This window comes from Ascaphus truei, chromosome 10 (genome assembly GCF_040206685.1).
Source record: "Ascaphus truei isolate aAscTru1 chromosome 10, aAscTru1.hap1, whole genome shotgun sequence".
Taxonomy (NCBI): Eukaryota; Metazoa; Chordata; class Amphibia; order Anura; family Ascaphidae; genus Ascaphus; species Ascaphus truei.
The window spans coordinates 13,846,731-13,869,599 of NC_134492.1; the positions used below are offsets into that span (position 1 = coordinate 13,846,731).

Genomic DNA, 22,869 nt, shown 5'->3' on the forward strand with positions numbered 1-22,869 from the left:
TAGATTGTTAGACTGCATTCATATTCAGTATTCATATTGCAACATGTTCATTTTTGGAGTCATCCTATGGCGAGCGGCTGATTTAATACAAGCAATAAGATATAATCACTTTCCTTTTTCTCTTAGAACATTGCAAACAAGCTAAAATTCAATATAAATGGGTTTATTGTGACAAGATATTAAAAGTAAATAGGCCAATAGGCGTTCCATCACTATGCTGTTACATGAATATTGATCTCGTACATATTCACGTTTTTCTCCCTTGTTCGCTACAGATAAAATCAGATTGTACAATGCGTCAGCTGGCTGCCATATTTTACAGTTGACTTTGCTTTTATTCAAATTGATAATGTACCAATAAAAAAATAAAATATGACAGCATTTTATAACGTCCATATTTGCAGAGGAAAGTGCATTACTTTCGAGCAGAAATGCACGTGTTGGTTTGTACTGTTCATATTTAAAAATAAAACCATGCATCTTTCAAAATTGCCTGCAGTTTTCTTATCACCTCAACTAGAAGTGTTTCCCACCTTCCCAGGTGAGCAATACATAAAGCGGAGACGGATTTTCCAAGACGCTCTTACATCTGCCTTAGGTTCTTGCTTTCCATTTAATGCCAACAACGTGCTAATATATGGTTGGCCAACTCCAATCATCAAGGGCAGGCCACCGGTCAGGTTTTTCAGAATATCCCTGCTTCAGCACAGGTGACTCAGTCATTGGTTGGTGTTAAAATAGAAACTGTAAGTAATGATAAATTCTTAACTTAAAAAAAAAAATGTAAGGATTTATTAAACCGTGCCCTGGGAGAGATGCCATCACATGGTCTGATATCCGATCACAAGTAAATAACTGGAATTACATGCAAAGCACGTACCAGCAAGGACAGGAAAATAGGATTAAAAAAAAAATGTATCTACTAATTGGGTATCTCCGGAAGCAGGGGGTGCACAGAGCTGGAATTCATGGGGTTCAGCTACGGAGACCCCCTGCTTCAATCCACTGTAAAAAGAAAAAACCGACACAGATTGCATGATAAAACTGAATGGCAGTCGTGTGATGGCGATTCAAAGATTGACTTCACACCAAAATGAAGCTCATGTTTTGCTAGTAGTTCTTGGCAACATAAATGGTGAGTCTTACGCCATGGAAGTCACCAATTTAACTTGAATCCCAATATAGATCACATCCCTATTTACCCATGCCCTAAAGAGAGTGAAAGCCAACAAATCACGGGATTATTCTCCATCAAATTAAAATACCATTAATATGGCTTTATTTCAAATAGACCAAGCCAAATACGTCCAGCAAGAATAATGTGTCTATTCGTTATTGTAACAGTTTCAATTAAAGGAACAATGCTGATACAATCACTATATAATGTCCTTTATTCTGTGGGGTCATCCACTAAAGAAAGGGTGCTCAACTCCAGTCCTCAAGCTCCCCCAACAAGTCAGGTTTTCAGGATATCCCTGCTTCAGCACAAGTGGCTCAATCAGAGGCTCAGTCTTTGACCGAGCCTCTGATTGAGCCACATGTGCAGAAGCTGGGATATCCTGAAAACCTGACCTGTTTGGGGGGCTTGAGGACTGGAGTTGAGTACCCTGCACTAAAGCATAGTCGCTGTTCTGTTATATTGGCTTTTTAGTTGAATATCAGTACTATGCTGCGTCACGTATAGGTACATTAATAAGTAACCTTCAAATGTCAGAAAAAGAGACTGCCAGGAACAGAAACACACACAGGCAACAACAACAACAAAAAGGAACAAGTTTACAATGAATTATTGTGCAGTACGGGGAAAAGGGTGCTTTTTAAAAACCGGACCAACCTTTTAAAAGCAAGCCTCCCAATGAAAGATGACCTTACATCAAGTTCTTACCGTGTGATTCATGTAAATGTTTGGTTGTTTGGGAAACACAATGTTAAATTGCATATATACACAGAGTAAACCAGGGGTAGCCAACTCCAGTCCTCAAGAGCTACCAACAGGTCAGGTTTTCAGGATATCCCTGCTTCAGCACAGGTGGCCCAAACATCTGTGCTGAAGCAGGGGCATCCTTAAAACCTGACCTGTTCATGGCCCTTGAGGACTGGAGTTGGCCACTCCTGGTCTAAGGCAGTGGTGCACAAACTGGGGGGCGTGAGATATCTCGGGGGTGGGGGGAGGCGGTTGCAGAGGCCCTGCCCTCTTCCCCAAGGCATTTAAATGAAATGCCGGAGGAACGCGTGAGGCCCCTGCAACATCCCTTACCTTGTCTTGGGCGATGCATCGCCATGGGAACGTGGCGGCAAATGACGCCGTGGGGTCACGTAACCCTGCAGCGTCTTTTGATGCCAACGACAAGGTAAGGAGGGGGGCCCGAGCACGGGGGAGAGCAGGCAGGGGGGCATGGCGCATAAAGTTTGCGCACCCCTGGTCTAAAGGAATACAGTAGTGCTGAAAGTAATGAATGGAAATGAGGAGCAGCACAAATGTACAAGTTGCACACAACGTGTCTGAGCTGAAAGAAGGTTTATAAGAAAAGGAAAATAGGTCCTACAGGAATCTGGATGAAATGTTTGGCAGAATAAAATGAGAATGAAGACTACATTCAGCAGGTGGTGCAGGCAATATTTGAAACACACTAGAATGCGAGTACAATATCAACGTTTGATCATCTCTTCTGATTATACTGCACTTTGTAATAATCACTGATCTCCCATGTGACCTTTTATCAATAAAAGGTCATGAGAAAAAAAAAAAAAAAGGCTTCTTTCAAATAGGAAACCCATTCCTAACCAGTCTCATCTCATAGTTTCTGAAAACCCAATAACCCCGAGAGATTTACCTTCCACCGTAGGGTACATACGTGACGCACGTGATGTGAGTTGCAGGGGGGGAGAGTGATGTGAGGTGCAGGGGGGGGAGAGTGATGTGAGGTGCAGGGGGGGAGAGTGATGTGAGGTGCAGGGGGGAGAGTGATGTGAGGTGCAGGGGGGGAGAGTGATGTGAGGTGCAGGTGGGGAGAAGGATGTGAGGTGCAGGGGGGTAGTAGGATGTGAGGTGCATGGGGGGTGGGATGAGTGTGGTGTGCAGGGGGGTATTGTGTGTTTGATGTGGAGAGGGAGTATCATGTGTGTGGGTGAGGGGGAGAGATGGGGGTATGAGAGATAGATGGGGAGTATCGCAAAGGATGATGATGAGGGGTGCTGGGGGAGATATGAGGATGATGATGATGAGGGGTGCTGGGGGAGATATGAGGATGATGATGATGATGAGGGGTGCTGGGGGAGATATGAGGATGATGATGATGAGGGGTGCTGGGGGAGATATGAGGATGATGATGATGAGGGGTGCTGGGGGAGATATGAGGATGATGATGATGAGGGGTGCTGGGGGAGATATGAGGATGATGATGATGAGGGGTGCTGGGGGAGATATGAGGATGATGATGATGAGGGGTGCTGGGGGAGATATGAGGATGATGATGATGAGGGGTGGTGGGGGAGATATGAGGATGATGATGATGAGAGGTGCTGGAGGAGAGATGAGGATGAGGATGAGGATGAGGATGAGGATGAGGATGAGGATGAGGATGAGGATGAGGATGAGGATGAGGATGAGGATGAGGATGAGGATGAGGATGAGGATGAGGATGATGATGATGATGATGATGATGATGATGATGATGATGATGATGATGATGATGATGATGATGATGATGATGATGATGATGATGATGATGATACCCGTGCGGCCCAAAATTTTTTTCCTTGGAGCAGTTCGGCCCTTCTCGCTTTACGAGCTGTGCAGGCCTGCCCTAGATCAATATCCTTCCCATGTTTACTTATTTACAGTGGTCGACAAATCACCAAAAAATCTACTCGTCAAACAAAAAAATCTACTCGCCACCTAGTTCCACACGGGTGCTGCTTGGGCCAATAGGAGCTCGCCACAATGTTAAATCCACTCGCCCGGGGCGTGCAAATGTATAGGTTTGTCGAACACTGCTTATTTGGTATATCCCTGTATACCTTTCCAAAAAGATGTCCAATCTTGTTTTGAAGACATCTATTGTATCTGCCATCACAGTCTCCATGGGTAATGAATTCCACATTTTAACTGCCTTTACTGTAAAGACCCATTTTCTTTGTTGCTTGTGAAATCTCCTTTCCCCCAATGTTTAGGGATGACCCTGTGTCGTTTGTACTGCCCTTGGGATGAATAGTTATTTTGAAAGCTCCGTGTATGGTCTCTGAATATATTTGTATATAGTTATAATCAGTGGTTGACAAATCACCAAAAAATCTACTCGCCACACAAAAAAATCTACTCGCCACCTAGTACCAAACGTGTGCTGCTTGGGCCAATATTTACTCGCCCGGGGGTTAAATCCACTCGCCCGGGCGAGCAAATGAATAGGTTTGTCGAACACTGGTTATAATATCCCCTCTTAGTCGCCTCTTTTCTAACGTAAACAAATCTAATTTAGCTAGCCTCTCCTCATAAAATCAGACTATCCATCCCATTCAATTAATTTGGAGGCTCTTCTCAGCACTCGCTCTAGTTCCATAATGTATTTTCTATGGAGTGGTGCCCAAAATTGTACTCCATATTCAAGGTGTGGTCTTAGGCTGCGCTTCTAGTGCCGGCGACAGCGACGTCGCGCCAAAACAAATGTATTGAAGCCATCGCGTGTGCTAATAGTAGGCGCAACATGACGACTTGACGCCTTGGTCGTGATTGCTGGAAGTCACTTCAATTTGATTTTTCCAGCAACCACAGCGTCACGTCAGCTTCGCCGACGACAGCACTATAAGCGCGGCCTTGCTAATGCTTTATAAAAAAGGGGCATAATTAAGTTTACTTCCTTTCCATGCATTGCCCGTTTAATGCAAGATCAGATCTTGTTTGCCTTTGCAGCCACTGCATGACTTTGGGGACTATTGCTAAGCCTGCTCTCTACAAGCACTCCTAAAGCATTCTCCATCAAGGATTCTCCTAATATATGCCCATTTAATTTGTAAATTGCCTGTTTATTCAGGTTTCCCAAATGCATAACCTTACATTTATCTGTATTAAACCTCATCTGCCATTTACCTGTCCAAGATTCAAGTTCTTGTGGAGAGAAATTATATCCTGCTCTGATTCTACTACCTTACACAATTTAGTGTAATCAGCAAAGATTGAGACTTCTCTCCTTCATAAATCCATGCTGACTATTACTAATAATTTTGTTTCCCATTAGGTATTCCCGGATATTATCCCATACTAAACCTGCAAGTAGCTTCCCCACTATTGATGTCAGGCTTACAGGTTGTAATTCCCTGGTTGTGATCTTGCTCCCTTTTTAAATATAGGAACCACATCTACTTTACGCCAATCTTGTGGTACTGAGACGGTGGAAATGGAGTTCTTGAATATTAAATGCAATGGTTCGGCCATTCCTGAACATAATGCCTTAAGAACTCTTGGATGTATGCCATCGGGGCCAGATGCCTTATTTACTTTAATGTCATCAAGCCGTCTATGAACTTCCTCCTCAGTTCTCCTATATTAACGAGCAATTGGTTGTTTCCTTCCTCATGTGGCACTACTATTGCAAATGATTCTTCCCTAGTAAATAGAGTCAAAGAATGTGTTTAATTCCTCTGCTTTTTCCTTATCTCCAATAATCTGCCTGCCCATCTCACACTGAAAGGGTCCTATATTTTCTTTTGTTTTGTTATTAAGGAACTTAAAGGACTTTTTAGGGTTTATCCTTAATTCTATTACAATCCTTTTTTTCCATTATCCATTTTTGCTAATCTGATTGCCCTTTTGCAACTTTTGTTACATTCCTTATAATTCTGATACGATGCCTCCGTCCCTTCTGACTTAAAGAATCTAAATGCCTGACTCTTATTGTCCATTTCCTGTTTATTTAGTCACATTGGTTTAGACTTGTTTTTTTTTTATATTTATTACCCAATGGTATACACTGACGAGTGTGCTTTTCTAACATCGTTTTAAAGACTGCCCATTTATCTTCTACATTTTTCCCCTGCAAAATCCTCCCTATTTATTCCTTGTAGATTAGGCCTCAGTTTATTCAAATCTGCCTTTCTGAAGTTTAAAGTCTTTGTTGAACCGAAGTAATATGGATTTTGATCATTTATTTCAAATGAGACCATGTTATGATCACTGTTACACATATGTTCCAGGACTTGAATATTTGTTATTACCAAATCCAGTATTGCCCCTCGATAATTTGAATCATGTAATGGTCTTTAAGCACCCCCAAAAAACAGTTTCCTTTCGTTGTAATGCTAATCTAAGCCTGGATAATTAAAATCACTCATAATGCAAACATGAACCTAGCTTTGATGCCTTCTCTATTTGCAAAAGTGTCGTAGCTTCCTCAATCTCACAGATATTTGATGGTTTATAGCATATCCCTACAAACATTTTCTTTGTTCTTTTACCTCCACTGCTAATTTATATCCACAAGGTCTCTACATTTTCATCATCCTCTTCATAAACATCTTCCCTTATAATAGGTTTTAGATCCAGTTTAACACAGAAGCATACTCCACCTCCCCTTCTATTTGCTCGATCCTTCCAACAAAGGGAATAACCCTCTAAAATGAACTGCCTAGTCATGGAGTTTCATCCCACCATATTTCAGTAATGCCTATGATATACTGCTTCCTTGCACAGTAGCTATTAATTCTAGCTCATGCATTTTATGCCAGGCTTCTTGCATTAGCAAGCATGCATTTAAGGGTTTTTGTTTTGTTTTTCAGTCTGTACTATTATCTTACTGTATCTGCTCCTGCATTTCTACTCCAATTGGGTTTAGTCTTTAGAAGTTTTCTAGAATCTGTATTAAATATGGGCATTTCCCATTTGCCAAACTCCCACTTGACCCCATGACCCATTGCTATTTCCCCATCCCGATCTATTTAATTTAGTTCATTGTTATCGGTTTCTAGTCCTCCACCCCTTCCATCGTAGTTTAAAATCTCCTCCAACCATTAACATTCTCCCCGTAGGTTCTCATGTACATCCTCATGCTTTACAATTGCCCTGTATGAAGTCTCTGCCAAACAGGAATATATAGCAAAAAGGGACACAGTGGTCCAGTCAACATGCTGCCAGCAAACTGTGCAACAAATAGGATGAAACCGATGGATAATGATAACATTGAAGATTAATCGCTCTGTTGATTTTTTTTTATTTACTGGGCTCCACAGGTCATAACCAGTAATATGTTAAGCTGCACGTGTAAATGAAACCCGCGTCTAAAGAAATATTTTTAATTATGGCGAGTATGGAAATTGCAAAAGTACCTAAAGTCTTTTCATGCTCTATCTACAATTAGTAATGTGTATACTGTACTTTCCAAATATATTGGTTGATAGTTTGCAAGTAAAGCAACACATTTGTATGAATGATCTTTTGCTGCATTACGGTTACTGTTGATTACATAAGCAGTTTGTTATGTTTCTGTATAAATGTGTGTATTTGTTTTAGTTTAATAGCAATCTGGTGAATGAGGCTTTTTGGACAGACACTCTTTAGCACTTATTAACACAGATATGTCCATTTTAAAATTGGCGTTGGTTGTGGTTTTCCTTTGATGAGTAGCAAGCATGTTTGCATGTTTCGCGCCACTAAACACATTGTAACTCACGTTTCACGCGAGCCCACTCACGGATATATAAGATACGATCACTGGTTTTATTATCTTGACAAAGGCCTAAGTTGACAACCGTAATGTCGATAATATTCCAAATAGATTTATTGAACTATTTTTTCATCAGGTCCTCTAGAGTGCCATTTCTTCCCCTGCATTTTAGTTTATTTCTTAATTAAATAACATTTCTAATAATGGCCACTGTGCCTGTCTCAAGCCAGAGTTTATAATAAAATCGGCTTTAATCACATTGCTGCCAGAAAGGTATGCAACACATTGCTCTGCATACTTTAGAAAGGACATGCATCAGCAATGAACATGAAGAGTTGTCAACCCCTCTTGTCTCTTCACAAGACATCACTCTTGAACTACGATTTAGCTGAAGGATTTTTTTTGCATGCAAAAGGTGAACAATCTTTCAGTGTATAAATATCTGACATTTTGATGAGCAAAGTGAATTGTTTTTTTCCAACAAAAATGTGCATAATTAATTATGTTCATGACATGCTACATCTACCCAGCTACAGAACCCAGGCTTTAGGTATCAATGTTTAGAAACAAAAAAAGGACATAGACAAAACGGCCTCTCTTTTTATAAACATGCAGATGTACAGCAGCACAAAACAGTCTTTTGTGAAGGTCATCTTGGAGGCAGTGTCAGCAGTTACAGGAGACATCGCTCGCTTGATACGGGTTCTGGATGAAGAGGCAGCAGGGAGCAATGTGCTCATTACAATTGTATACAATAAATTGTACTTTGATGCAACAATCATTACTATAGACATTTTAGGTACCACACCCTTCTGTGTGTGACACTGAACTCATTTATCAAAGCCTTCCTGCTGCATGGGGTGCAAAAAAAAACAGCACCACATTTATCAAAGCACAAAATATCAAAAATGAATGAAGAGTTATTTCTTTAAAAAATGTGCAGCTATTTTTTGGGCCTCACTTATGCAGTCAGGAGACTTGGATACATACTCCCCATACTGTTCCCTCAAAACATTTAAACCACCAGTGCTAGAGGTATTTGCCACTTATTGCTTCAAAAAAAATAATAAAAATAAATATGATTGTGGGTTACTTATGGGTAAGGCAGCGGCCACGATGCCACTGAGCGCGCTCATGCTTGAGAGCTGTGACGTCACCAACTCTCCAAGCATGAGCGCAGGCTGTCCGGCAGAATTTTGCAAGCATGAGCAGGGGGCGTGTCATTGGCTGGATCAGGGCTATTTCTGTGTAGAAGTGTGTTTGTGGCTGTGCGTGTGGCTGTGTGCATTGACTGGCGCTGATTGGTTGCTGAAGGGTCATGTGACCCTTCAGTGTGCTTGAAAATCAATTTGCTCTGTCTCCCCAGGCGCCTAGCTTGGGAGAGCGTACGTGCCATCACATCTATTGCCAACTTCGTGTTCATGAAATGTTGGGCCGATTCTCTAGAAAGGGAAGGAGAAGTCCTGCTACAGGATTCTGCAATATAAGCGAGAGAGGCCCACAAAACACTTATGTGCCTTTCAAAGATAAAAAGTGGCTAGCTACATACATTGTCCAGTCCTTATGGAACCAGTGACGCCTACTGATCTGTTCATCAGAACAGAAGAATAATGAAGTCCTATATCGCCGACATGGCATGGGAGATGCTTACCAAACACTGACTGGATTGGCTGGGACTGTTCTTAGGGTGTGGCGTGGTAGGGAAAGTATAATTACTGTAGCTTTCAGTCTGTTATGTTGGTACACATGCATGTAAGAGGGCTCGTGTGTGCATACATACTGCCGCAAATATTCTGCGAGGTCTTATTATCTGAATAAATACATGCAATCTCTTACATACTCCACATTCACCCTCACCTTTCTACTCAACACACTCCCACATTTAGCCCACTTACTCATTTGTTTCTTATTTTAAACATCATAAACACCATCTCCACTCCACCTTCTTACTTACACCACATACCTGCTCCCACCCCACAAAAAGTACTAGCCTCCCTCACCCTCATCACCCTCCTTCCCTTTTTCTGCCCACCTTCCCACACATCAGCTGCTCAGCGGGCACATCCAGCCGATCTGTCTGTGCCGTGCTGAGAGAGGAGAGGCGGATCGCAGCCCCTACATCTCCAGGCAGTGCGGGAGATGCCCGCTGAGTTTTTCCCCTGTGGCACCCTTGCCAGAGGGCACACTAGGGTCTCCCAGCACCCTGGTTGAGAATCACTTTATTACAGGCTCCTCGTCAGCATCCATGAATATACTGCACAGATTTCTGTGATGTTTTACTCCCATTGAGGATAGCAGTACATGACCCCCCTCAGGTTACACTACCATCTCTCTGTCATAGGTTCTACCTCAGAGATCAAAACTCTTACACTTCGTAAATAGATTTTTAGAGTATTCAGGCAATCGTGTAAATATCTGTTTCAATGAAGTATAGTCTCCAAATCAAAATTTACCAAGGCCTTTGTGTTATGTACATAGTGCGTGTGAATAAGAACATGAATGTCTTACAGAAACGTGCATAATGGAAGGAAATGCAACAGAATTAAGTATATGCCTTGTTTGTAACTAGTGATATTCTTCTCCACTTTTGATCATGCATGATGGGGAGACAAGGAGGGACCTACAGGGAACAGTAAGTGGGTGCAAGCAGTCAAGCAGTGGTGTCATCTCCTGTAATGTACCAAAAAAAAATAATTATGAAAGCACTCAAAACATTCAGTATTCTGTTTTTCATTTTTACGGGTGGGTAGCTGTGTCAGTCCTTCCTTCCATGTAAGGAAAAAGAGAAAAGCATTGCACAGCCAAAAGGGAGCCAGGTTTGGAAAAAGTAGAAGAAAATCTTTATTGAATGATAAAAAAAACCAGCACCCACAGGAGGTGTGCAAACCTCCTACGCGTTTTGCCACGTCCTCTGCGCTTTATCAAGCTTCTTGATATTACCAACAAGTAGGTGATATGTCACAAGTTTTCCAACCTCTCAGGGTAACCCGATAAAGCAGGGGTGCACAAACTTTCTGCGCTGCGCCCCTGTCTTCTCTCCCCCAGTGTCGCACCGCCCATTACCTTTAATCCGGCGTCAAATTACGCAGCAGGGCTATGTGACGTCACCCCGCTGTGTCATTTGACGCCACATTTCCACAGCGATTCGTCGCCCAAACTCGGCAGAATTTAGGTACGTGAGTTAGAGGCCTCGCGCTAAAGAATGCGGGGCCTCTGTAACCGCTGCGCCTCCTCGGTGTGGGGGGACACCCCCCAGTTTGCGCACCCCTGCAATAAACAAATACTTGTTGATCCAATTTAAAAAAAAAAAAAATCAAAAAAAAAAAAAGAAGTGTATCAAGCCACCTACTTCCTCTCCCCCCTTTGTTACTACCTTAATTACAGGGACAAATAAAACCACCCCTAACAAATACAGTATATCTCCAAACAGACACAAATACATTTTACTACCCCCCAACAAATACATACTACAGGAATAAAAAAATAAAAAACAAAGTTGCATTGTATGAATGTGTAAGGTTAGATTACTGTTTTAATATGGGCTCAGAATTTACTAAACATCTGTTTTAGCACAACAGAATGTTTTTTTCATAAACTAAACCTTTTTTTAACGTGTTCAATGCTAGAGGTAACATGCATGCCCCTCCTTCAATTAAGTGTTTAAAGAGGCAATCCAAGGCGGTGGATTTTTTTGCGCATATACATACTGTACATACATACAGCAGGGGGTCTCCGGAGCTAAACCCCATTAATTTCAGCTCCAGGCACCCCCTGCTTCCGGAGATACTTACTTGTGAGGTATGTTCCGGTAGCCGGGCTCCTCGGCTACCAGGGTTTGCAATATGTCCGCTCTTCAGATATTTCCCGGCCTGCGCGACCAATAGGAAGCTGTGACATCATTGGTGCGGCTTCCTATTGGCCCATGTGATGCGGGAGCTTCAAACTTGAAAGCCCTGCTGAGCCGGAGCAGCTACCGGCACCTAGTTCAGCGGTATGTATCTCCGGAAGTAGGGGGTCCCCAAAGCTCAAATGAACGGGGTCCAGCTCCAGAGACCTCCTGCTTCAATTCTATTAAAAAATAGTCTTGGATTGCTCCTTTAACAGTTCATTCAGAACAAACACGAAGGACATGGGGATTAAAACTAAATACTTTTCTACCACCTACTGTACACCCCTGATGCAAAACTTTTTTTAAATGATGTGTGCAATATGTAGTAAAATTAATCACATTATAAAGTGCAGCAAGACAACAACTGTCACTTCTAAGTCAGGTATGTGGTTTAGCCCTGGGATTCTTGTATGACTGCATATTGCTCTTAGTGACCAAGACCTGATGATCAGATCCTAATGGCATAAAAGGAAGCATGTTGTGTACAAACCGTTGAAAACAAAATTAATGTCTCGTGCTCCAATGATGGAAGTTTAGACCAGCTGGGTCAACCCAGTTACACAGGCATAAAATAAACCACAGCATGTTCAAGACATCTGCTTCTTAAACACACTGTGGATTGATTGAATTCATTGGATGGTGTGTTTCGATAATTGATAACGCCGTTCCTGTATGTATTTTAATTACATTTTTACTATGCAGCAGGTATGGTAATTTTTTTTTAATAGGATTCATTTTTATCAAATTCTACCTGAAAGCAGTAGCGTGTAAATATGCACATCGCATATTAATTCCCTCTGAATGATAGATTTTCATGTTTGCCGGTACTGTAGGATAACCAATGTAACAATTCCCCATTTACAGCAGCCTTCCGTGATTTCAAAGCTAAAACAATTAAAAAGGATTTATACCATTTCTAATAATATAATGGATGGGGGGGGCAAGGATAATTGATGCGAATATAGAGCCGCTCATTATCCATTGACAACCCTGCCTTCACGTGGCGCCCCTCGTTTCTAACAAAATGGGCTCTGTCGACCCTTGGCCTAGCGTCCCCTTGGGTATATCCAGCTAAACAACTTCCATGGATCTTTTTAAAGTGACGTTTTCCGTGGAAGTCGCCTATACCCATCTGTGGGTGAAGAGGCGGAAAGTAAAGTAATATAATGGAGTGGATAGGACCCCACTAAAAAGTCTATTCAAGCCCCCTCCCTCAGATTGACAAACAACCAGTTCAAGCTTCATTTTCTGTTTCAGCTTATTTTCATCAATCGATACATATAAAAAGGAAATGATTACAGTATCATGTGAGAAGCAAATCCAAAATTGATTCTCGGGCAAAATGACATGCAGGAGATCTAATTTAAGATTTTCAATTCATTTACACAATTGATGATGTGCACCGAAAAGTAGTTTATAAAGAAAATTCAAACATCAAATACATTTCATTTTGGTGTATTCTGCAATATTTGTGCGACATGTAATTGCTCAGGTGTTCATATAGCAGTATCTCTGATATCAATGATGTATCAAACTTTCCTACTAACAATGCATGGCATATATCTATATATCAATGGGAAGAGGAGCAGGGGGGAGTCCGTGGATTGGGAAACCTAGAGAGAAATCTGGGAATCTAGTCGGAATATATCCTTGAGTACACTGATCAAGGAAAATGGTTATAAACTACTCTTCCGATGATAATATACCCCGGCAAGGCAAAATAGAAATGTACCCAACCTCCTCCCCCATTATGCTTCAGAGGATGTCGACATATAGGGGAGTATGCTACACACATGGTGGGAATGTAAAGAAATCAAGGCTCAAGAATCCAAATCTATAATATTGTAATTAGAATGTTAGGCTTACAGGTCACCTTAGACCCCTGGGCAGCACTGCTAGCAGACCTATCCCAGAAACTACCAAATTCCAAGCAAAACTTATTACACATCTATTTTCGGCCACAAGATGTAGACTTGAGCCATCTGCTTCCAGTTGGCCACTGGAACTTTCCTCATTCTTAAATAACATGTGGAAAATAGTGCATATGAAAAAGATCACAGGATGCCTATGAAGCACAATGTATAAAATTCACTGCAACCTGGGAACCATGGTGTAATCTATACCCACAACCACGGTGGGTCATAGATGCCATGGTTATATGACAAAACACCCACGAAGGCCCCTTCAGAAAGGTCAATAGACCGGCAAACTTTCATTAAATATATGTACATTGTGAAGAAGGTGTAACTGTAATAAATGAGACAGAACATGAAACACAGATAGAGCCCAGTGCTACATCCAAAGACACAGTACAGAGTGTGTGTGTGTGTGTGTGTGTGTGTGTGTGTGTGTGTGTGTGTGTGTGTGTATATATTATATTTTTTTATTTTTTTTGGGGGGGGGTGGGGTTCAATATGAGCTTATAGGGGTCCTGTATGTACTGTAATAAAGGGCTCTGTTTCAATGATGGATGTAAACGGTGTACCAAAGGAGGGGCCTCAATACCCTGTTTTTCCTTTACTGCACCACTACCCCCAAAAATGTGCTAATAAAAACTAAGTGAAAATAAACACACACACACACACACACACACGCAGGAAAGGGATAAATACAATTCAAATTCCCCACCTAACAGCACATCAAATTACAAACCAAGCACTGATCTAGCAGCTAAGAGAAGTCTGATACACCAGCTAATAAAGTGTAAATGTTAATATGGAGATCGCTTAATAAAGATTACAATGCCAAAAGTGCAATTTCTGCAAATACTTCACAATTTTTGATTGGAGGTACAGAGACTTCTGTCATTACATTTCCGGTAATTCACAGCAGAAATATATTTTACTCTTGACTTAAGATTTCAAACAGATCAGTTTCTTGAATATACATTTATCTGAAAATTATTAGTGTGTCACAAAACAACAGGAATCAATAACAACTTGAGTATGCTGTTATTGCATTGCAGTGATCAAATAAGGGAAAAGATCAGTTATTTTCATAATTTTGAGAAATCATTTCACATGAAAGAGCATATGCAACCACGTCAAAATAACAGATTGTATTGCAACATGTAGTGTATGTTATAGAGGTAACCATAATTCTCAGGGTGCAGTAAAAACAATGAATGGGCATACTAAACCTTTCTTAATGGCGGTTTATGCAATAATGTAATCTATTAGAACACCCCTGGTTACACAATGTTTGCATATACTGTATACTATAGATCATGACTCAGTGACTCAACCTACAACCCCTATAACAAAGGATGCTTCTTTGCCCAACAATGATACTCACAGCAGCCAGGCCTTTCATCGCCCACAGTGTCTTGTGCTCTGAATTCCACATCCAGCTGATTATATATCCCAGGCCTTTTCCCCTTTCATAGCAGAAGAGGGCATCGCCTCCGACTACATTGCAAAGAAAAGCAATGCACCACAGGCCTTTTCATTAATGAAGCAACCACACAACAGCAATGCCCCCTTCTGACAATAAAAAATTGCACATAACATGCAGGGCTACCAAAAAAAAAAAGTAAATGAAATAAAAAATAATAATAATAATTACTAATAATACAGGTAAATCCTATATCATTACAATGATATATATATATATATTTAATTATTATTATATATTTCTTCTTTTTTTTTTGCATGAACCACAGCAGTGTTTGAGTATACAAGCTTGGCTGTGTAGAGAGAAGAGTCAGTGTGTGTAACATGATCCCGGCCCTTGGTGTATATACAGTATATAGTATACATACAGTATGTGGCTCACACTGGCAGCCATTGCTGTACCTGAGCTGTCCATGGTGCTGATGCAGTCTGGCTGCCTGGCCGGGCTCCTCGCGGGTGCTGAAGCTGCTGATGTTGCTGCTGCACAGGTTGGGGCTGGGCTCACTCCCTGCCGGCTCCCCGGCCGCTCCCTGCTACTCGCGTCCCCGTTGCTGTCCACCAGCTGCAAAGACTCATAACCGTCATTGTTGTTTTTTTTCCGGTAGCTACCGAGCAGGCTCATGGGTCAGCCAGCCAGCAGCAGCATTCCGCTGATACAATGTGGGGAGCGGGGAGAGAATGAGCGGTTCTCATGGAGCCGACTTCCCCCCACTACCCCCACTGTGCTGAGGGATTACATGGGGCAGGGCTGCTCACACATTGCTAGCAGGCAATCAGCGAGGACAGAGGGAACGATGGGTCCTTTCGGGGCTTTGTGCTGGCCTGTAGCCAGCCGCCTCATTGCTCTGCCTCCCTGTTCCAGTAGGGAAATAGGTGTCCTGTCCTTGCCTGACTTGAAATCACAATTGCGGACACATCCACCACAGTACCCATGCTACTAAAAGTCAGTTAAATAAATAAATAGCATTGTTTTTTTTACAATTCTCTCATTATTGTTTCTATAAAATGCTAGGTGTTTTTTTCCCCTTGCCTGTTCTATGGGGCATCTACTTAACTAGGGGGCCATATGGTTGCAAATCAGAGGGGACGGTTAATCCAATCTGTTGTTTGTACATCTGAAAGCTGGGGATTCATAGCTTTGTTTTTTTATTTTTATTTTTAAATGGGATTGAATCCGTCCTCATGTGGCCGGCGAAAACGTAATGGGTGATGGGACAACTAGCAGAGAAAGTCCATTACTTTTTGTCTGCCTTCCTCTGCATCAAAATACTGTAAATGCAAATACAGTATAGGATAAGTATCTGTCATCTAAACTTAGCATAGGTACAACTTGATGGACATGTCTTTTTTCAACCTCATCTACGCTTTAACTACACAACAGTGGTACCCAGGATTGAATGTGCTTTACATTTTTTGTTTTGTTTTTAAAAGGTAACAGTTGAATATACAAAGACATGGAGAAAATGCTCCACCAGCTTTATAAAATAGGAAGATATTTCAGATAAATTATATTTAAAGAAGATATTATATTTAGGCCTTTAACACAAACGTAACTGGCAATGACAGGGTTAAATAATATTTTCCATGCCACGTGCGTTTGAGTTGTCACCAAATTATGATTTGACAAACTAAACTTTTTTTTTCCCCCTCTTGGATTATAACTCTTACCAGAATCCTTTTAGAAACATGACTTCATGCCATGTTCTTGGTTGGAGGAAGATGGAAGAGACAAGGACAAATTTAAGCAAAAAGGAGGAAAAGGAAGAAGAGGGGGGAACTCGCCAATAAAGCTGAATAAAAGAAAACCTGTTAATGTGGCTGCCAACATGTCATTGTAGAACATGTTGGAGTAGAACTGAGAGAGATATAGAACCGTACTTGGGCATTTTGGTAAAAGACGGCTCAGATACACACTGTCACAGGGTGACAAATCAGCACAATGCATTGTAAACCACTCTAGCAATGAAAGTTTAATCCAGTGGTCTAAGTGTGGCGTACTATAGTAGGTGTGGCCAACTCCAGTTCTCAAGGGCCCCCAACAGGTCAGGTTTTCAGGATATCCCTGCTTCTACACAGGTGGCTCAATCAGAATGATCGAGCCACCTGTTGTGAAGCAGGAATATTCTCAAAACTGACCTGTTGGTGGCCCTTGAGAATTGCAGTTGGCCACCCCTGAACTAGTGGCTACAGAGAATCACTACTTTATATTGTCACACCTACTTTTCTTATGTACAAATTTCAAATTCCACTTTCTTTATAAAGAAAATGGATTACATTTTGCATAATTATTGCATACATCCAGTACAAAGCTTTATCTCAATGTTTTCTGAATGTAGTCCTTTAAATTAGGCTCAGTACCGCCACTAGCTCAATCCATTGGGAAATAACATTGTCTGCTCCGAGTGTCATTCTGCTAAAGAGGCTCAGTAAGCAGATAATATTGCCATCTGCCATTATTTTAGCTGCGATACAGCCCTTTTAATGAAATAGAGATTTTAAAGTCAGCACTTCTTTTATTATAGTGGTTGCATTGGTTCAAAGCTGCAGAAAATAGGGACAAACACAGTGTCATCTAAACATATATATTGGCTTTTACGGTCAGCTTTTGCAAAATAAAAGCGGTGCCCGATTGCACTGTTTGCACATGCTCCTGAAACATAAAAAGGTTTACCTGTGCTGGCTCCTCATCCCAAGCACTTTCACTTGGAAGTTTAATTGCTCACATGTACATTGTCTGACATCCAATTAATCTCTCTACGCTTCTCATACATCAGGGCTCTTCAAATAGTTTTTCCAAAGAGGCCAGATGAAAACAAAAATATACAAGTAAGGGGGCAGGAAAAGTATTATGATGCAAGAAAAAAAATGTAAGTAAAATGTTCATCATACTGTGTATTTTCGGTGTTTAAGATAAAAAGTGCTTGATCAACAACAATGAACTACAGTCCAGGGGGCCCCTGTATTTCCTTTGCAGGATGGATGAAACACACGACCCACTTGGTTTATAAACATGTAGCAGTTGGTTAAATGACAATGTATGCAAGATACACAAAGATAGTATGATTGGGGTATCACACTGAAAATATATCTAAATAAGAATCCCATTTTAGATTAGATCAAAAATTGGGCAACACAGTTATCGCTGCACTACTTAATAACCAGAATCTGATTTAATCTCTAGGAGAGATTAATTGCACTGTCAATTGCAATCCATAGGGTCAATTAAAAAATCCAGTCAGGAAGTTTAATGGGTTTGCAGCTCACTGCACAACTTTAACCAAGACGTTGTTGATATTAAAATAAAGGGGGCATATATATATATATATATATATATATATATATATATATATATATATATATATATATATATATATATATATACACACACATATATATATATATATATACACACACATACATATATATACACACACATATATATATATATATATATATATATATATATATATATATATATATATATATATATATATATATATATATATATATATACATATATACACACACACACACGCACACACACACACACACACACACAGAGTTAAGTTATGGTGAGTAAAAAAAGTGACAAAAACCCTCCACAGCAAAGCAAATATGCAAATGTAAATACAACTGTACAGGCATACCCCGCATTAACGTACGCAATGGGACCGGAGCATGTATGTAAAGCGAAAATGTACTTAAAGTGAAGCCCTACCTTTTTCCCACTTATCGATGTATGTTCTGTGCTGCAATCGTCATATACGTGCATAACTGATGTAAATAACACATGTGTAATAGGCTCTATAGTCTCCTCGCTTGCGCACAGCTTTGGTACAGGTAGGGAGCTGGTATTGCTGTTCAGGAAGTGCTGACAGGCGCATGCGTGAACTGCCGTTTGTCTATTGAGCGAGATGTACTTACTCGCGAGTGTACTTAAAGTGAGTGTCCTTAAACCGGGGTATGCCTGTATGGTCATCTGCATGTCTTAGGCAGGTCTGCAACCCCGCGTTTCACCATTATCACCCAGCACACAGCACTTCCACTGCAGCAAGGGATTCTGGGAAATGACATGCAAATGAGCACACATGAGCCACTTTTTGCTTCAAAAACCATTTTTAACATTATTATTCAGTTAAATGTTTTCTTCCTCTTACAATTAGAGCAGTTCCCAGTTTTATATAGATTTTTTTTTATTAAGTAGCATTGTTAAATACTAATAATTAGGGCCGGGACCGGGGTTTGGTAAGGCTTTTACCTGTCTGTTTTTCAGCTGTGGCATCATCCTTCTTGTCTAAAGACCTGCATCAAATGTAACAGTTTGGTAACAGGTTTCTTACATTTAAAAAAACGTCACAAGCAGAAGATTAATGAAAAAAAAAAAACTGCTGTTCATCAGCACACGTTTCTTTGCTTTGATACACAGATCCATTATTTTCTGCACAATAATTACCAGCACTTTCTATTCTAGGCCATGGTCGGTGGCACATGAAGCAAGCATTATTCTTGAAACCGTCATTTTACTTACCCCCTTTGCCAAAAAAAATAAAAATGTACTTGGTGGCTATAGCACCGTCACATGTTTCAATGTGAAATTGTTTAGTCTAGAGCAAAATGTGAACAAATGAATCTACAAAGCAAAAAAAAATAGTCTGCAGATGGCAGGTCAATTGCGGACACTTGTAAGCTAAGCTGACTTGCTACCTCTCAGTTATTTTCCATCAATAAAGCGGCCTGGGGACAGGGTAGATATAGCAGCACTTCTACTCCTTCTTCAGACACCTTCGCAGAAAGTGCCTCTTCAATTCTTAAGAGGACAAACTGATGTGTGTTGGGTGATACCTTTATAGTGTATGAGGGGGAGAAACTGATGTGTGCTGGACTCAGTGCCGGCTTGTTGACGGTGCCATCGGTGCCACTGCACCAAGCCCCGCGGTTACAGAGGCCTTGTGTTCTTCTTACAATTAAACTTTTTACTTGGGGAGAGCGCAGAGCCTCTGAAACGCTCTTACCTTCCCCATCTCTTCCTGCAGGGTGCCTCATCATAGCGCCGTGACGTCAAATGGTGTTACTGTGATGCGTCACCTGACGTCCCATTGTCATGGCAACAACGCCATTTGATGTCGCAGCTCTATGATGAGGGACCCTGCAGGAAGAGATGGCGAAGGAGAAGGTAAGTGGCCCCGCACCACATGTCCTGCACCAAGCCCCGCACTATTCCCAGCCAGCCCTGGTTGGGGTGATACCTTATAGTCTATGAGGGGAACAAATGTGCGTTGGGTGAAACCTTAAACTTTTTGAATTTGCTTCAATAAGTAAATCAATTAACCAAAAGGTGAAATTGGCCTCATGTGGCTGGTAGGCCATTTGAAAAAAATAATAATGTATTATGAAAAAAAAAGTGTAGCAATTCTGGGGCAAAACCATTCCAACATATAGTGCATAGCAAAGAATAATATAATTGGCATTTTCTTTTAAACTGGTGCAGCTTTTTGACACCATAATTGCCTCGATACAGTGAGCCCGGCATTTACAGAGGTCATTAATGGGTGCTAAATACCATTTATTTAGAATGCTTTAAGACGCTACAGGCTTTGCTGAATCAGAAGGAATTCTGCAGAAGTCTTATCTGAGGCTGCAGCAGAATGTACATAGGCTGGATATCTGCATGTTGCAGCCCTTCTGAGGGAGCACAGTGGCAGGTGGCATTTTAACTAGAAAAATATTTTCATTTATGAAACAAAAGCACATGTTTGTAAATGCGGTGTCGCATCAAATATCACAGAATAAGCAGGTTAATACATTTCATTTAAACCTTACCACAATGCATTACACAGCTGGGATTTCATACATTCATGATTTATATTACTAAGGGGACATCATTCCTAAAAATAAAGCAAGATTCTGGGCTCATTGTGAGAAAATTGATAGAGATAGCACTAAGGTTTAGCCGTAGTATCATGCTATCCGGCAAAGCGAAGGGTTCATCTTTAGCATTTAAAAGAAGCCCAGCATGTGAAAATGGAACACTTTGGTTCAGTCAGCAGCTTACACTGCTACATAATGCAGCGTCCAAGGACAAAATGCTAGCTCTGGTTTAAGCAAAGCGTGACGTCTGAAAATGCCATCTCAAAACAACAAATGAACTAAACATTTATTTATAGGAGGCGGGAGCTAAATGTGAAGTATAGAACAAACTGCAAACATGGCTCTCACCAGTCACTGTGGCATACAACACAGCTGGGAGGAAATGATTGTTGTTTGGGATAAAACAACAAAGATGGAGGCCAAGCAGGTTAAGTTGGAAATGCAACTCAGGCACTAAGATCACTGCAGTAATGTGAACAAACTGAATAATTAGTATTACACTGTAATATTTTAAGTTACTGGAAACAGAAAATGAATTGCTCTAATACTATGGTGAAATTATTTGTTGTGTCCATGCTGTAAAGTTGCTTTAATATCAGGTTAACATATTCCCTTCACAATTATTTTACAAGTTTGTGTATACAGGAACAAGGTCCCTCAGAGGATGCTTTCTGACCCTGGTCTCAAATGTTAAGGTTACAAATTACTTCTCAGTTTGTCCTAACATATGTACTCTTGTCTTACAACACTCTTGTACTGTGCTGCGGTGAATGTTGGCGCCATACAAATACAAGAGAATAAAAAAAAAACACTAAAAATTATAACAATAGCAAGATAGGTGAATACCACACAGCATGTTCTGCCTGGCAGCGATGTAAGGGTGTACATGTTGGTTGTGTGAGCAGAAACCAAGAATGTTCCCTGTACTTGTAATGCAATTACATTCTGCAGCCCTAACAGAACACAGAGGACGTACTAGCTGCTGCAATCTGCATACAGTATATCTTTAACCTCCTGCCTTGATCTCTGCAACTATAGCTCCAGGAAACATTGGTCATTAAATAATCTCCCATCGGCCTTTAATGTTTAGTCAAACACAGAGACAAACAGGTTCTTAAATCCTAATGATGCCTCTCACCCTGTTTGAAGCCCTAGTATTAGCTCCCCCTTACCTTGCTGTGCAGACTCGTTCATCCTGGTGTCTCTCTTTGCTGCAGATCAGTGGGAAATCCTGCAGTTAGTTTGTGAAATGCTGAGTATTCATTTGTCATTCACAGCCAGTCAAAGGTCACAGTGACTATAGCCATCACTGTGGGGCACTGATGTGTAACAATTTGTGAGCAATCGCGTTTTGTGCTGTGGTTAGATTGTCTACATTGAAGGGAAGGCTTAGGGACGGTGTCTGTTTAGCACATTGTAAAACGTGGAATGGATTCTTTCACATCCTTCTCTCACTTGCTGCCTATGCATTTCTTCCGGTTATAATCACTTGATTGCTGTTTTTTCAGCCCCCCTGCTGTCATCAGCCAAAGCTACAGGAGGTGTGTTACACACAATCCGGCTGGTACAGGAGGTGTGCAACACACAATCAGGCTGGTACAGGAGGTGTGTTACACACAGTCAGGCTGGTACAGGAGGTGTGCTACACACAGTCAGGCTGGTACAGGAAGTGTGCTACACACAGTCAGGCTGGTACAGGAAGTGTGCAACACACAGTCAGGCTGGTACAGGAAGTATGCAACACAGTCAGGCTGGTACAGGAAGTGTGCAACACACAGTCAGGCTGGTACAGGAGGTGTGCTACACACAGTCAGGCTGGTACAGGAGGTGTGCAACACACAGTCAGGCTGGTACAGGAGGTGTGTTACACACAGTCAGGCTGGTACAGGAAGTGTGCAACACAGAGTCAGGCTGGTACAGGAAGTGTGCAACACACAGTCAGGCTGGTACAGGAGGTGTGTTACACACAGTTAGGCTGGTACAGGAAGTGTGCAACACAGAGTCAGGCTGGTACAGGAAGTGTGCAACACACAGTCAGGCTGGTACAGGAGGTGTGCAACACAGT

At 41.3% G+C, this 22,869-nt stretch overlaps 1 protein-coding gene across 6 annotated transcripts in view; it reads right to left on the bottom strand.

The window, feature by feature from the left end:
- Positions 1–22,471, bottom strand: part of DNAJC6 (DnaJ heat shock protein family (Hsp40) member C6) — a 59,139-nt gene extending 36,668 nt beyond the window's left edge. The window contains exons 1-3 of one of the 6 annotated variants that reach the window (XM_075615898.1): positions 21,977–22,471; positions 19,195–19,238; positions 15,339–15,498 (exon numbers count right to left, since the gene is read on the bottom strand). In XM_075615898.1, the coding sequence (XP_075472013.1) occupies positions 15,339–15,498; positions 19,195–19,221 (187 nt within the window). In that variant the 5' untranslated portion in view covers positions 19,222–19,238; positions 21,977–22,471. Of the gene's footprint in view, positions 1–14,838; positions 14,862–15,338; positions 16,301–19,194; positions 19,239–21,976 lie in introns of those variants that run through there. The other 5 variants (XM_075615900.1, XM_075615899.1, XM_075615901.1 and 2 more) reach the window with 5 other exon arrangements.
- Between the last annotated feature and the right edge of the window lie 398 nt (positions 22,472–22,869).